At 40.2% G+C, this 16,322-nt stretch overlaps 1 protein-coding gene across 7 annotated transcripts in view; it reads right to left on the reverse strand.

Annotated features, from left to right (window-relative positions):
- Window positions 1–16,322, reverse strand: part of SLC4A10 (solute carrier family 4 member 10) — a 164,681-nt gene that overhangs the window by 37,826 nt on the left and 110,533 nt on the right. For 6 of the 7 annotated variants that reach the window (XR_011849456.1, XM_072121876.1, XM_072121880.1 and 3 more), the window contains exons 7-15: window positions 13,333–13,424; window positions 9,215–9,372; window positions 7,558–7,645; window positions 5,290–5,436; window positions 3,823–3,923; window positions 1,844–2,018; window positions 1,597–1,730; window positions 1,181–1,426; window positions 43–148 (exon numbers count right to left, since the gene is read on the reverse strand). Coding sequence is in view for 6 of the 7 variants with exons in the window: in XM_072121876.1 (XP_071977977.1) it covers window positions 43–148; window positions 1,181–1,426; window positions 1,597–1,730; window positions 1,844–2,018; window positions 3,823–3,923; window positions 5,290–5,436; window positions 7,558–7,645; window positions 9,215–9,372; window positions 13,333–13,424 (1,247 nt within the window). In the remaining variant the exon portion in view is untranslated. The remainder of the gene's footprint in view (window positions 1–42; window positions 149–1,180; window positions 1,427–1,596; window positions 1,731–1,843; window positions 2,019–3,822; window positions 3,924–5,289; window positions 5,437–7,557; window positions 7,646–9,214; window positions 9,373–13,332; window positions 13,425–16,322) is intronic. The other variant, XM_072121877.1, reaches the window with a different exon arrangement.

Below are 16,322 nucleotides of genomic sequence, written 5' to 3' on the forward strand. Positions count from 1 at the left end.
ATAGTTGTATCATAAAGCGCACACATCATCATCTACACTTACGCTAACAGTCAGGTTGTTCCAGACTATCTCCGACGTAGTTATATTGGCCTCATCCCAATATTTCAGGGTCTCATTACTAGGGTGAGAGGGTTCCGCACAACTGCACCTAAAAAAGACACAAGACCAAGACAAGATCTTTGGGAGATAGTTTGACTGAAGACGTGGAGGTAAAATTGAATTCAATGTATCTAAATATTTTTTTTTTTCTGAAGCTAAACCCTCCATAGTAAGTAAAACACTAACATACTGCGCTCAACAGAACTGGTAGTAATTTGTTGCATTGTGACATATGTTACACTTGTTTTATTTTGGATTTTCATTACTCCGGGGCTATTAATTAAACCCATATACTATCAGATGACCTTGTAATCACGCAACATATTTCCCAAAGCAAATGATGAACTACTAATAAGTGCATATCTAATTATCAAAACTGTAGAAACAAAATCCTAAATGAGTTTACATTATGGAAATTTATTAAAGTCTCAATTAAAAACCTGGACGTATATTTCCTTGATTCATTACTTGGGTAAACCAATATACACATTAGTTTGAAGGACAGTTCCACTGGAATTTGCAGATTAGGCCAACATTTTTCTAACGTAAATCCACCTTTAGCCAAGTTGAGGGTTGGAAACCCTGTCCCCCACCCATCAAAAGGTCAAAGAAGAATCAGTATATCAGCGACACCTGTGACATCACATCCATTGAGCTTCCCATTGTTACTGGAAAGTTTACTCAACTTCTCATTAATGAAAGGTCACCTTTAGGCAACTTGAGGATTGGAGACCTTGTCCCCCACCCATCAACGGGTCAAAGGTCCAAGGTCTGGTTACAAAGAACAAAACAATTGGCGATCTACTGTGCTGAAACAAAAGTGGCTGTCCCATTCGGCTAGTTGGGGATGGAGCGCATGTAAATGTTGCCTGATTTTGTTCTATTTTATCGATGGCTTTGTCACGTATTTCCAGATTTTCAATTAAGATTTTAATAAATGTGCCCCATGTTTTGAGTTTGAGGGTACTTACTAATGATCAAGTAAGGGAACTAGGAATTTGACAGAAATATAGCTACAGTCCTCTAAACCTCTCCCTCCCTCTGGAATTCATTACTTAGAGGTAAAAGAGACTGTACTTACGAATACTGTGTTAGTAGTTCCAAATTATTATTCATGTTGATTGGATAGTTCTCACCTAGATGAAACAGCTTTTCTAAGGCCTCGTAAATGAAAATGATGCAGATGAGAGCCGCAAACGCTTCCTCAGTGAACCGTGTAATGTAACACACCAGGGAACTCGCATCAGTGGCCACCAGGACTATGCAATTAAAAGCCGTCCAGAGACCTATGCTCGCTCTAAGAGACAGGTACGACAGCCCATATTCCCTAGGGGTAGAAAAACACCTGGAATAAGGAACTAACGGAGTACACGTATAGAGAGATAAATAGACAGATAGATAGATAGATTGATCCATCAATAGAAAGACAGACAGAAAATAGAATTAGAGGTAGAAATAAATAGAAAGATATTCAAGACATTTTTTTTTATTACTTACTTGCAAAATTTAAACAAAATCTTTTCAAACACCAACACGGGTCCTGTACTTCCCAGAATGGTAAGGGGTTGTCCACCAAACAGGGAGAACGCTATCCCTGTCATTGAGGCTCCAAACAAAGACTCTATTGCACTCTAGGTGGAGGAGAATGAAGCACATGTGGGGTCACAAGTCAACCCAAAAAACAAAAGTGTAAGCGACAAGTAAAAGAACATTACACTATAACAGTATAAGGTACAACACCTACTATACGACCTTCAGTTGCCTCTCCCAGAAGACCACCGAACGTGATAACAGGGGACATGCACGCACAGTACAAGAAAAGAATTGAAGCTAAACACTGCAGACTAAAAGCATCCCTGAATTCACTCCAGAAGAAAGGAGCTTTCCTCTTGACATCTAGGACCAAGCCCCCAAACAACCTAGAATGAAGAAAGAGTAAAAATGCAACGTGTCTTTCAAAAAGTTGCGTAGGATCAGAACTACACAGCTCCCTTCTTCTAAAAACAGCAACACACTTGTCCACCCTCTTAAGAATTATTTAAAGAGAATGTGTCAGAAGGTTTAGGAGATCTTAATGCAATCTTAATGGTTTTAGAAGATCTTAATGGTCCATTTAAAAAACAGTGTATAACTTGTCCTTTATTGCCCCAAAACTGCCTTTTTAGCTCAGTCCATCCTGAGGATTTTTTCATATTGATGTCGTATCCTTAGAAAAGGTCAAGAGTATCAGAACAGTAGAGTAGGGACTATTGTTACCCTAGGCCAGTGGTGGCAAACCAATGACACGGGTGCCAGAGGTGGCACTCGGAGCCCTCTCTGTGGGCAACCAGGCCATCTCCCCAGCACAGAGTTTCCAGACAGGACTCAACCCCCCCCTGCAGTCCCTGGCCACCCAGAATGTGCTGTGTTCACTGCTATTTTGAAGCTACACATCCTTAGCTGCCCAGGACTACAGGAGGGGCAGACAAGGCTGTGTTAATATTGGAGCTCCTGCTCTGGGCCCTGCAATTATTTCTGTTCAGGGGCCGCCCGGGAAGGAAGCTACAATGATAATCAGAATTTCACCTCTTTCTTTCAACTGTATTGGTCGAACCGATACACCGATACCATTAATAGCCGTGACAAAACAGGTAGCAACATGTTACTGCTTAAGTTGCCATGTTGGGAATTTGCTGTGTGTTGTGGGTTTGGTTGTAGTTTGGGCATTCGGTCTCTAAAAGGTTCGCCATCACTGCCCTTGGCTTTTGAACATCTCCCGTCTCTCCACTGTAATAGCATCCAGTTTCACAGTCCAGTTCCCACTTTATGCACAGTCACTCTAATAGTCTTGGACACTCCCCCTTCCTCTAGGATTGATTAAAACTGTTTACATTATTAAAGCTGGCCAAACCAAGAGCAGAGGAGGGTGTAGAACAAAAAGACTCACAGTATACAAGATATGATTTCAAGTTAAAAAAAATTGAATTGGAAAAATTACAAAAAGCTTATTTTTTCACATTTGTAGTCAATTATTGGCAAATTTTATAAATAAAAAATATGTAATTAATTAAACTATCCTATGAAGACAAAGTCTCACATGTCATTATAAAAAACTAAGTGAAAATTGTTATGATATGTAAAGCTTTTCCAGCGATATCGTCTTTTAAAGAGGCGCTTAGCAGCGTCAAAAATTGACCTGGACATTCAGGCACCAATGACCACCGGTCACGAAGGGGTTAAAAGCATTTTCCCTGGTGTCATTTCTCCCCGTGACCTAATTGGGGAACGACGATCCTAGGGAAAAGACAGCATGCAGGCACCCTTGGCATTTAAATGGTAAATCCCCGAAATGGGGTGTTAACGGTGGGTGTTTGAAGAAGACTCAGCCTAGTCATGACACTACCAACAGCCTTATGATCCTCTCAATGTAAACTACTGAATTTCAGAATATTTTAATACTAGAGTTCATAGAGGCTGCTTATTATCCCGTTTATGGGATGTCTGGAGACCACAATGTTGTGTTCTAGGGTAGACATTCCCATCAATGAACAATGTCAGAAGAACGTTGGTAACACAAATATCTCTGGTGTCTCTAATGTGCGTTCATCTACTTAAACCAATATCGCCGGACGGTATCTGATATTCCAGTGTTTACAAGTATCTGCTACAAAGTCCATGCAGACTTGGGACCCAATTCATCTATAACATGTTGGTCAAAATAACTGAATATGAAATGTAACCAACCTTCCAGTCCTTTGTAGCTCAGGCCCGCTGTGTCCCTCGTGGTCTTCTGTTTCTCCCAATCCTGCTGTCCCATTAGGCACACCAGGAGTTTTTCTCTTTTCCTAAATTAAATTGGACAATATTAAGTGTTAGTTCAAGAAGGTTCATTTCAACCTTGGTCAAGAGTGTCAGAACCTCTCACTAAGGCAACCGGGGCAATCCCCTCCAGCGGTCTGTATATAAGCAAGACAATAGACATGTTGCAAGGCATGTTAAAGGGTTGGACATTGACTTGGAGGATAACCATCTTCTGTAAAGTGGTACTTGGAGGCATGATATTCAGATTTTGGAAAGAGAGTTATTTTATATGCCCTTTTTTCCAAAGAATTGTTGACTTGTGTCTATAAGATGCTCTTCATATCCAAGTTAACCACTGCTTTGCACAGATACAAGGTGACCACCCTGAATCTACAGTCTATAAATGATTGTCTGTTTTGGTTTACATCTTTGTAATGTTTAGGCCTGTTTCAGAGTCAGACTTCAACTTAGCTACCCTCTGAATGGTAGACACAATTAGGCAGCATACAACAACATCTTCATACTGCAGTACACCATATTTCCATTAGGCATTTTTTATTTGTATTTTCTATGGAAGTTTCCTTTATTGGAACGTCACCAGTTTGTTGTATCACAGATAGCTGTAGCTTAGGATGTTGTCCTAACGTGGTCTTATGATGGTCACAAAGTTGATAATGCAATCCCATAGGTTCATGCCAAATATACTGTGTATATATATATCTATATATACATATATAGATATATATATACACAGGCAGTCCCCGGGTTATGTATAAGGTTATGTAGGTTTGTAGGTAAGTTGAATTTGTATGTAAGTCGGATCTGTAAATTTTATAATTGTAAGCCCAGCCAATTTTTTTTGGTCTCTGTGACAATTGGATTTTAAAAATGTGGATTGTCATTAGAACCAGGATTAACAATAAATTGTTAATTGCAGACACCTTTATTAACTTTTAGAGCTGTTGCTGTTGCCTAAGGCTAAAGTACTGTAAATTGTCAACATCCAGAGGTCCGTTTGTAACAAGGGGTTGTCTGTAAGTCGGGTGTTCTTAAGTAGGGGACCGCCTGTATATATATATATATATATATATATATATATATATATATATATATATATAAAAATCTCACAGAAATCATGACCCACAAAGTCCTGCCACCCCAACAGGTCAACTGTAGTGATCATTCTCAGTCAATGACAATATTACTCTGTACTGTACAGTAGGGGGATAAGATCAGACATGTTGCATCTCTACTCACTGATGCTACTCTCTTCCCCAATGTTATAAGTGTTCCAGCTCAAGGGGAGGTTGTGATCATGGTTGGCTAAAAGGGTCTATTCTGCTTGAATAGAAGAATAAAGGTGCTTTACCACTTTGGTTGAATCAAAGCATGTAGTCATGTGTAACTTACTTGTGAAGGGACGTTTTTTGGTGGCTCAATGCGAATCGATGGGTCCCATTCTCCAGGTGGTAGAACGGTTACTTGGTCGAGAAATTCATCTATTCCCGAGACCAAATCATTACGATCCTTAGCTTTGTATGCAACATCATGAAATACCTGTTATAGAAAGTAGAAAATTCTACATTTACAATGACACCAACGAGATATTGAGAATAAATATTTGACAGAAAATAGGTAAAAAAGGAATGAAAAATGTAAACAATCGTAAATTAGATAGGAGCATTTTTATGAAACATCTGTATTTTAGAGAACTAGATCGGGTTATATACCAATTTCCAGGAAAATTGAAGCAACCTGTGTTTGGACCAAACTGATTCTGACCCAAACCCAAATCCAGCAAAGCCAATCTTGGATAACTTGCACATCTCTATTCATTACAACGTCAAAGGTTCTTTTAGGATTTAAGGGATCCATCAGTTTCTTGTTGACTACCTTTAGACAGGTCAAATGTTCTGTTACTATGACAGACAAAAAGCCTCGCAACAATATTGTATTGAATTTGTTTTAGGATAAGATAGAGCTCCGAAGCAAGTTCAGGTTATGGTAAGGGTGAGTGCAGATATGAACATGGGGAGAATCATAAGTTCTTCATCCTTCTTTAACTTTTAACACCCTTAGAGAGGCAAATTACCCAAGATTTGATTTGTAGGAGCTTCGCCAAATTTTTCGGAATTGAATAAGTTCAAACTGATGTGTCTCCAACTGTCCTTTAAACCCCCTCTAGTCTTTTAAAACATAATTTTCATAACAAAATATCCAATTTTGTTAATCCTGTCCAATTGTTTACAATTCCCCTCTCCCATCACCTCCTTCTAATAACGGTATTCGCTAACCACCATTTCTACAGATTCCTCCAAAGCAAATCAGAAACATTCCGGATCGATTGGAATCTACGACCAATGAATAGATTTGCTAATCTCTACTTCCTATAAACTTCCCAATGTTGTAACGGACGATTGATTTATAATACTCAATTTTCTTTTCCTTAGATTTTTGGTATATGGATGTATTAACAAATTTTGACATCCACACCAAGCATAGACCGGGGTCATTAGCGAAAAACTCCTGGTGCCACTAGACTAGATTTCTCCAGCCGTCTTGGAGATTACTGAGAGTCTTGAGCCTCAGCATTTACAGCACCACTGTCCTATGGATTTAGGAATATCTCGCTTCAATGCACTTGTCATTCATTATTAATGGGTAACATTCTTAACCTATTTAAAGCAGGGATGCCATGTCTTCAGAATCATTTTCATAAGAAGATGTCTTATACAGAGAGACTGTGATCCAATATGTCCTACTATCCAGTCACCTGCAGATCCAGTAGAGCTCCGATACTCATTCAGATCATAAGTAGAAAATACACTTAATATATGTTCAATTTCCACACACAAATATTATTCTAAAAATTGAGAACCAGTGGTTAATACTTGTCTAAGTATTTCCAATACTCAAGCTCAATCCATTCTTTTATTAGCTATTAACTCCACGGATTCCTGCACGGTTGGAATTCTGAAATATCCTAATTTGACTCCCTAATGTCAAGGTTGGCCTTCGTCTCCTGCCCAAGGCAAATCCACCTTAAAGTAAAGTCTAATTAGCCTATTGGGTGCCAAAATAATACCACCGCTTGATTAATATCTGCAAGGGATGGAAATACATTTCAACACAACTCGGAATCGGTTAACTATTAAAGGCTTGGTGGAGGTGGGAAAAAGATGCTATTTCACTGTTGATTATAGACATGGATGTTATAATAGTGGTCTGTGTAGAAAAAGACCCGTTTTAGCAAAAGCAAAGAAGAATGCCTCCACTTTGGCTTGGTATTACATGTTCACCTTGGAATGGACGTTTTGTAATACTACATTTGTCCACAAGCGGCCACTGTTGGCTAATATTTTTTTATTTACTCCTTTTAATGTTACAAAATAACAGAAATAAAAGCTATGCTTACCGACCACAGAGAACTGAGAACAGTTTGGTGAATGCACACAAATATTACTGTACCTGGATAAAACTTTGCTTGGGACCCCGGACACGTGAAATCTGTCCCAGTAAACAAAGACCAGTAGGGACAAGGAATGTGTCTTCCCTTATTTTTATGTTTCATTAGATTCCTAGACATTTTTTTCTATTTGTTTCAACTTAATATACAGAAATATATTCATAATGAGACATAAGTAAGCTAAGTCAAAGTAGCTAAAAAAAAAAGTTTACCTCGTCTGTCATCAATGTAGCAATTGACCGTCCAATCTCATGATATTGTTGTCCCTTTCCAAGTGGCCCCAACAGTATGAACAGAAACCTAGAAAAGAGGAGGAAGATCAAGAATAGGCAAAAAAGATAAAAAAGAGTCCCATAAGATATGGGTAAGATGAGTAGCATCTTCATCCCATGTTATCATAGTAGTGGAACTGCTACCGCTGTTTTGAGGTCTGCATTAGACCTGGTTTCTGAATAATTTGAAGGATATGGGTTGGGGTTGGAAATCATTCTATTGGTCTGGAGGTTCTGGTTAGGGTATGTATTCATTTTATGGATCTATGGATTGGTTTGGGTCTGTGTTTGAGAGTCTGGTTTGTGTTTTGAATGCGTTTAGAAATCTTGGGTCTTACATAGGTTTTCCATTTTACAAACGTTTTTACCTATTTATTAGGGTCATTCAAGGAGTTAATTGCTTATAGAAAATTTTAACAGGGTAGATATAACACCCTAATAGGGTCTCCTGTATTATATTTACCCTGACAAAGCTTCCTGAAGCCACCAGGCGCTTGGGCTTCAGGACTCGGGACCTACTGTGATGTCCCATTTCATTCTGGCTTCTGGCAGTCACTACTGTATGCATGCAACCTTCATGATAATTACTCGAGGGTTGTATAGATGTCCTTGGCACCACAGAAAGTCCCAATGACTTCTGCCTGCGGGTCACATGATCTGCGACTCCCAGCAGCAAATAGGAGACTTACCAGGGTAAATATAATGGGGGTCATTTACTAAGGGCCCGATTTGCGTTTTCCCGACGTGTTAACCGAATATTTCCGATTTGCGCCGATTGTACCTGAATTGCCCCGGGATTTTGGCGCACACGATCGAATTGTGGCGCATCGGCGCCGGCATGCGCGCGACGGAAATCGGGGGGCGTGGTCGAGCGAAAACCCGACGGATTCGCAAAAAACCACCGCATTTTAAAAAAAAATAGTGTCGCGAAAATTTCACTCACCTTCATCCGGGATAGGCCGGTGTAATTCGAGGCATTCCAGCGGACATCAGCGCAGCTGGTGGACGGCGGAGGAACTACCATCATAAATCCTGGCCGGACCCGAATCCAGCGCAGAGAACGCGCCGCTGGATCGCGAATGGGCCGGGTAAGTAAATCTGCCCCAATATGTGTGGACTTATTAGGGTTTTCTACTTACCCCTTACTATAAGGGGTCAACCCCTTTAATATCAGATGGTGAGTGCCAAACACTCGGGACCAGTGCTAATTAACTGATTACTAGGGACTAAACTGGATAAATCATCAAAATATATTATTAAAATATATATAGACTGCAAAATCCTCTTTAGCTCATTTTGATGTCTGATTTAAAACAATATTGGATCTGGTTTTATCACCAACATACAATAATAAAATATTGATGTAAATGGTTCTGCAAAGTTTAAAAGAGTTTATCTTAAGACATTTATCCACTCTCAATAGAGAGTGTCTGATCCCTGGGACTGCAGTTGTAGGGCTTTTTGGGGTTCCTAACTGGACAGTCAAAGACTAACTATGTCTCAATCCTATTACTGTTATACTCACCTCAGACCTTCCCTGATCATAGACCCCCTGCTACTACTAGCTGAGCCCCCCATTATATATTATACTTAATACCTTGAAGGGATGGGAACTTCTGTAAGACCAGAAAGCAGGACTGCTGGAGAAAGGCGAACAAAAGCGACTACCGCACGGTCTAAGAATTCCAGTTCACCCACTAAGATGTTTGATGCTTCGGCTCCAGGAGGAATCTTTTTCATAAAATGTAAATCAAACTAAAAAAGATAAATAAATATGAAAAATTAATCAAAGGAGTGTTCCGACAAAGACAGGATTCTTAAATATGCTCAGGATAACAAAATAACATATTCTCGGATTCACGGTTATTAACAAAAACACAACATTTCACAGACATAATTCCAACCTGTCTCTATCAGTGCTGGTGTAAACCATTTTTGTTGCCCAAGGATCCGACCGTAAAAATCTTCTGACTATGGTCGGGCAGGGCAGATTTGTCTCATGAATAGCTTCTCCTGTCTGCACAATACAGTATGCTCTCTGCCCCTTTTTCCTTTCATGGGCAAAATTCTACATCCCATCCAATGTCTCCAGCTAGCTTCTCAAATTACTTTAATGGGGTAATTCAGTGTTCAAAGTTTGGATGAATTGTGATGAACCTAAGTGTTCAAGAGGCATTTAAAGCTATTATTGAAAAAGTGGGATTGGTTAATGGGAGCTGGATGTGGCTTTAGATTTTACTCAGCAATTAATAAGAGCTGAAAAGTTAAAGGTGGTCTTAAAGGGAGTCTACCCCTTCTCCAAGCATTGTAATCAGTGGGCAGTATGTTATAGGGAAGTGATTCCCAACATTCCTTTATTATTTCTGTTCAGTGTTCCATTTCTGAGAAATTCCCATATTAATGTGTGTGGAGGCAGTTGGCTCACTAGGGGCTTGTCTTTAGCACCCAAAGAATTGCTATTCCTACCACCATCTCTGTCTAATAAGCAGGAGTTTTGTCTTGTGAGAAGCATGGAGTAACCATGGAAGAAGGAGGAGGTGATGACGGTGGGCATAGCAGTGTTCTGGGCACTGAGGAGTCAGGACACATCCAAGTGCACCAACTGCCTTATTAGCATATGGATTAATGTGGGGATATATTGAAAATTGGACAGAAATACAAGAAGTATGTTGGAAATTTCAGTGAATTTCTCTGCAACATTCTGCAGCAGATAAGACTCTGGTAGACTCTCTTCAAACTACTTGATTTACTTTCCAGCATTAGAACCTTTAAGTCTACTGCAGTATAAGACTGTCTTCTCTAACTGTGCACGGTCTAATTTATAGACACTGTATGTTCCTCCATGTATTATTTTTTATCCTTCATCAGTAGTCAGGTGAAAAGAGGACCGCAATACCCTCCTCCTCCCCCATGAATTAGGCATCTGTGCACATGCTACCTTCACTTCTGCTGGACTTTTGGACAGTGATCTAATACAGCCCCATATAAAAAGTCAACCGGCAGACAAACATGCTCCCAATCACTTCCTTCGGATACAAGATAAGTTATTTTGGTTGGACAGACCATTTTACCAGAGTCCAGTGGGAGGTTCTTTAAACCCTTACTGAAGTGTGACGTATCAGTATGTCACACGTCAGCTGTGGGTGTATGGAGAGGGCTCAGGGGCTGAGCCTTCTCCATACAAAGTGGGTGTTTTGCTGCATATTGCAGCAAACACCCACCCGTAACACCCACGAACCGGCAGGCAAGTATCCTCCAAATCACTTACTGCGGATAAGGGATGAGTTACTTTGGTTGGACAAACCATTTAGGAGTCTAGTAGGAGGTTCTTTTAACTGATTGACAGCTATCTCAGCACAGAAAATACTAAAAAGAATAAGAAAGAGTTAAACCAATGTAGCATTTTCTCCCTCAAAGCCAAATCAATTTATGCCGATTTTACTGCTCTGTAATGTGCTACATTCAGTCATACACCTCATTTCCCAGAGACAAGATTCTCTTTATTACATCCTAATATGTGCTAAAAATATCAGGGCTGCACGGCCACAATAAAATGAATATAAAATACATGATCCTTTGACGTCATCTCAGCCGATCGTTAGCAAAGTTCAAAAGTGCATCCGGCGATGGATATAGGACGCGGCAGTGACCAGATTCCCAGATACGCTATAAGAACGGACATTATGTGTAGAACGCTCCATCAGCCATCTGTTTACTGAGATACCAGCACACATTCTGTGTTAACATTTACAAAATTATCCATGCAAATTTAGCTGGCATCTCCCCAGAGTTTGTGAATACGGCACCAGAGATTTGTCAAATATTTACACATTTGGTGTTCCAAAAAAATAAAACAATATACACATCAGTATAAATTACAAAAACATTAAAATTTGTGATTCTCATATCTCGAAAATCCCAGACAAAACTTCTCCAGTACAAGGGTTTGTGTCTGACTCCCTATGGATAGGAGGGGCGCTATAACTGGAGAAGAGGTGAGTAACTTAGCTTTTAAGAGGTTTCCTAAAACACTATGGGGCAGATTTACTTACCCAATCCATTCACAATCCAGCGGCGCGCTCTCTGCGGTGGATTCTGGTCCGGCCGGGATTCACTAAGGTAGTTCCTCCGACGTACACCAGGTGTCGCTGCTGCGCTGAAGAGCATCGGAACGCACTGGAGTTCACTGACCCATTGTGGGTGAAGGTAAGCGCGAGTCCAGCAACACATTTTTTTTTAAATGCGGCGGTTTTTCCGAATCCGTCTGGTTTTCGTACGGCCACGCCTCCGATTTCCGTTGCGTGCATGCCAACGCCGATGCCCCACAATCCGATCGTGTGTGCCAAAATCCGGGGCAATACAGGGAAAATCGGCGCAAAACGGAAATATTCGGGTAACATGTCGGGAAAACACGAATCGGGCCCTTAGTAAATGACCCCCTATGTGCTTACTAATTTCTTAAAGTGAACTAAATTATTACACACTGAACATACCTTTGAAAACTGGTATTATACAGCAGACAACTATCCCTATATTGTTCCCCCAATGCCCCCAATGCCTGAAGAGTTCCACAGTCCATTTGTAAAGTTTACTCATCATCTATGCATATTCATGTTGTTCTAGCTCTGGCGCACCTCCAGACAAGAGGCATGCTTTCTCCTGAGCTCAGTGAATTCTGGTCTCTGCTACATCATTTACGCACCGGCTGTCTGACTCACTGAAGAGAATTCCACTTTATGCAGAATAAATAGGGTGCTGCTCCATCAACCAGGTGGAATGATACTTTAGTTCTTATGATCGGTGCAGCTCCCAGTAGTCAGGCAGTTTACAAATTGAAAGATACACCTTATGCTATAGGTTGGGGGAAAACATGGCTGCTTTCTTCCAAAAACTGTGTCACACCTTACGATGAGTAGTGATTGGTAGTGCAACTAAGCTCCATTCCTTTCTATACAGCTGAGCTGCAATAACATCATAAACCATGGTCAGGTGTGGCACTGTTTTTTGAAGAAAGCGGCCAGAGATTGATGTTATCACTGTGAGGCAAAAGTAATCAACCGCTGCACCATCCCCCAGCTGCTGTGTAAGAGTAATCCAGCTCAGGTTGATTAGTCCTGTCTAGACTGTTCACAAAGCTCAGTATAACAGGCTGAAAGCAATTCAGCTTTCCCAGGGTCTGGAATGTTATAATTGTTTTTTAAGCAAAACCACTCAGCACAGGAATTAAACAAGATATGTTTCTGCATCAGTGTAGCTACAGCATTCACAAGGTATGTTTGGTTCACAATACATGAAATCAAATGGTAGATTCCCTTTAAACATGGGACAACCTCTTTAAATCATCTAAGACAAAAAGCCTAATCCTGCAGAAATGTTCTCACCTATTATGTGCATCTCCTCTGGTAATAGATGAGTCATTAGACACCAAAACCCAGATACAACCACTATGGTTGAACCCCTAACTACTACACCCCTGATTAAGTATCCATTTATCCCAAAATTTAGAGCTAAAAAAATCTGTGCAAAATCCAGATTTACAGCTCTATATAATCCGAAGATGTTTTTGTTCCAGGTCGTCCAGACTTAAAGTTCTATCCCATTCAAGTGCAGGGACTGAGCTAAAGCACAAGACAAACCCGATGCATAAGACGGGTAATGATCCCGAGACAAAGTATCTCATCATTCATCTCAATGATTTCCTTCCGCATCACTCACCTTGGTAACATCTAAAGTGCTGTTCTCTCTGCTGACGTCATTCTTGTGCTCGATGCAGGAAGGAGCGGACTGCGGGGACACGAGCTGACCTGCTGGAGAACACACACTGTTATTCCTCAATCCAGAATCAGCGGGTACAGAGTCATGCTCCTATATGTACAGTATATACAGATCCATGCTCCTATATGTACAGTATATACTTAGTCATGCCCCTATATGTATAAGGTGTGTAGGGTAATATCCCTATATGTACAGTATATACAGAGCCATGCTCCTATATGTACAGTATATACAGATCCATGCTCCTATATGTACAGTATATACAGATCCATGCTCCTATATGTACAGTATATACAGATCCATGCTCTTATATGTACAGTATATACTTAGTCATGCCCCTATATGTATAAGGTGTGCAGGGTAATATCCCTATATGTACAGTATATACAGAGTCATCTTCCTATATGTACAGTATATACAGAGTCATCTTCCTATAGGTACAGTATATACAGAGTACTGGTCCTATATGTACAGTATATACAGAGTCATGGCCCTATATGTACAGTATATACAGAGCCATGTTCCTATATGTACAGTATATACAGAGTCATCTTCCTATAGGTACAGTATATACAGAGTCATCTTCCTATAGGTACAGTATATACAGAGTCCTGGTCCTATATGTACAGTATATACAGAGTCATGGCCCTATATGTACAGTATATACAGAGTCATGGCCCTATATGTGCAGCATATACAATTTCTTGGCCCTATATGTACGGTATCTACAGAATCATGGTCCTATATGTATATATACTTAGTTTATACTTAGTCATGCCCCTACATGTATAAGGTTTGCAGGGTAATATCCCTATAAGTAGAGTGTATATGGAGTAATGTCTCTATATGCACATTATATACAGAGTCATGTTCCTATATGTACAGTATATACTTAGCCATGCCCTATTTAAGGTGTACATGGTAAAATCCCTACATGTAGAGTGCATATAGAGTCACATCTCTATATGTACAGTATATACAGTGTCATCTTCCTATATGTATAGTATATACAGAACCATGCCCCTATATGTATAAGGTGTGCAGGGTAATATGTACAGTGTGTACACAGTCATGTCCCTATATGTACACTGTATACAGAATCATGTTTCTATATATAAAGCATATACATAGTCATCCTCCTATATTTATAGTGTACACAGTCATATCCCTAAATGTACACTGTATACAGAATCATGTTTCTATATATACTGCATATACATAGTCATCCTCCTATATTTATAGTGTATACAGTCATGTCCCTATATCTACAGTGTACACATGGCCATCATCCAGTGTGCCCGGTGCTGTGGAGGTGCTGCAATACTTACACACAAAGTAAAGGCAGTAACACTGACATCATGATATATACAGCAACACAACCCCTGACATGTACATAGCAGAAACCCAAAGGTGTTTATTGTAATATTTTGGGGGTGATCTATTATTTCCAGATGGGGGGTTCACTCAAAATATAACAAATAACATATGGGAAGTATATATTTAAGATGAGGCCGTATGGGGTACAGTCATCAGGTTTCTTTATATCCTCTAACACTAGGGACCCTCATTGCTTATGGGGGATCCATGGTGCTAATAGTGGGGAGGGGTCTCTTGTTTAAGAAGATACTTAGAAGTTGGGATAGTACATAACAATGGAGAAGTCAAATCTAGAATATATCTGTATTCATTATTCGATGTTATCATTTATGGGTATTACTTTTGTTTCAGAGCCCAAAGGTTTAGGCAGGGATAGACAGACCTTACATTGCAGCACCATTTATTTTAATTATTTTGCATTATTTTTGAGACATGCACACTTGGAAACCACAGCTGTCACTTGGGCAGTGGCCTACACCTTCTCATCCATAGGTAACACTGTACTAGGAGAAAGCACATCCAGCGTATACAGGCGGTTTCTACTGCAGATGCTAAATATCATTTGAGAAATCCTGTGCCAAGTGCATCAGAAGTGCACAGCTACACTTCCCCCAGCAGGTGGCGCTGCACCAATATCTAGTGCAATGTGTGATGTCAGCCAGACCAGAACATAATCAGCTTGTACCTAGTCCATAGGCAAAACCTGACATCATACAATGGAGAGGTTCATGCCCAGAGGACAAATTATTATAATTTTTTTTTTAAATAAACAAATATCAACGCAATATGATACGCGTAGAGGTGTATTCTGTACTCCACAGATATGGCGATTGCAGAAAGTAAAAGACTATTTTGTAGGCAGAGAAATGATACAATACTTCTATTTGCATCGCATTGTATTGGTTTGCATTGCTCTGGGAATACAGAACATTACGGGTAGAATGAGTATGATCATTGTGACGCTCTTTCCCCTGGCGTTGTACGTGTTTTCTCTTCATGTATTGTCTATACTCTATATATAAATTCACATATTAGAATAAAGAGAAAAGAGAGAAACTTGCCTTCTTGATTCCATGGATACAGTTTTCATTTTAATTGCCTGTTGGATGTGTGTCTGATATTTTTAGATGAACCTGTCATTTTAAAATCTAATACAATCTTTGGCCATTATGTTGTCACATACCAGCAGCATGTTATAGAGCAGGAGGAGCTGAGCGGAAAGTACTTATTGTTCTATTTGCAGGCAGCGTGTTATAGAGCAGGGGGACTGAGCAGATTGTACACAGTGGGGGTCATTTACTAAGGGCCCGATTCGCGTTTTCCCGACGTGTTACCCGAATATTTCCGATTTCCGCCGATTGTACCAGAATTGCCCCGGGATTTTGGCGCACGCGATCGGATTGTGGCGCATCGGCGCCGGCATGCGCACAACGGAAATCGGGGGGCGTGGCCAAACGAAAACCCGACGGATTCGGAAAAACCGCCGCATTTAACAAAAAAAATGTGTCGCGAAAATTGCGCTTACCTTCATCCAGGATAGGCCGGTGAATTTC

The sequence above is a fragment of the Engystomops pustulosus genome, chromosome 8, assembly GCF_040894005.1.
Source record: "Engystomops pustulosus chromosome 8, aEngPut4.maternal, whole genome shotgun sequence".
NCBI classification, from domain to species: Eukaryota; Metazoa; Chordata; class Amphibia; order Anura; family Leptodactylidae; genus Engystomops; species Engystomops pustulosus.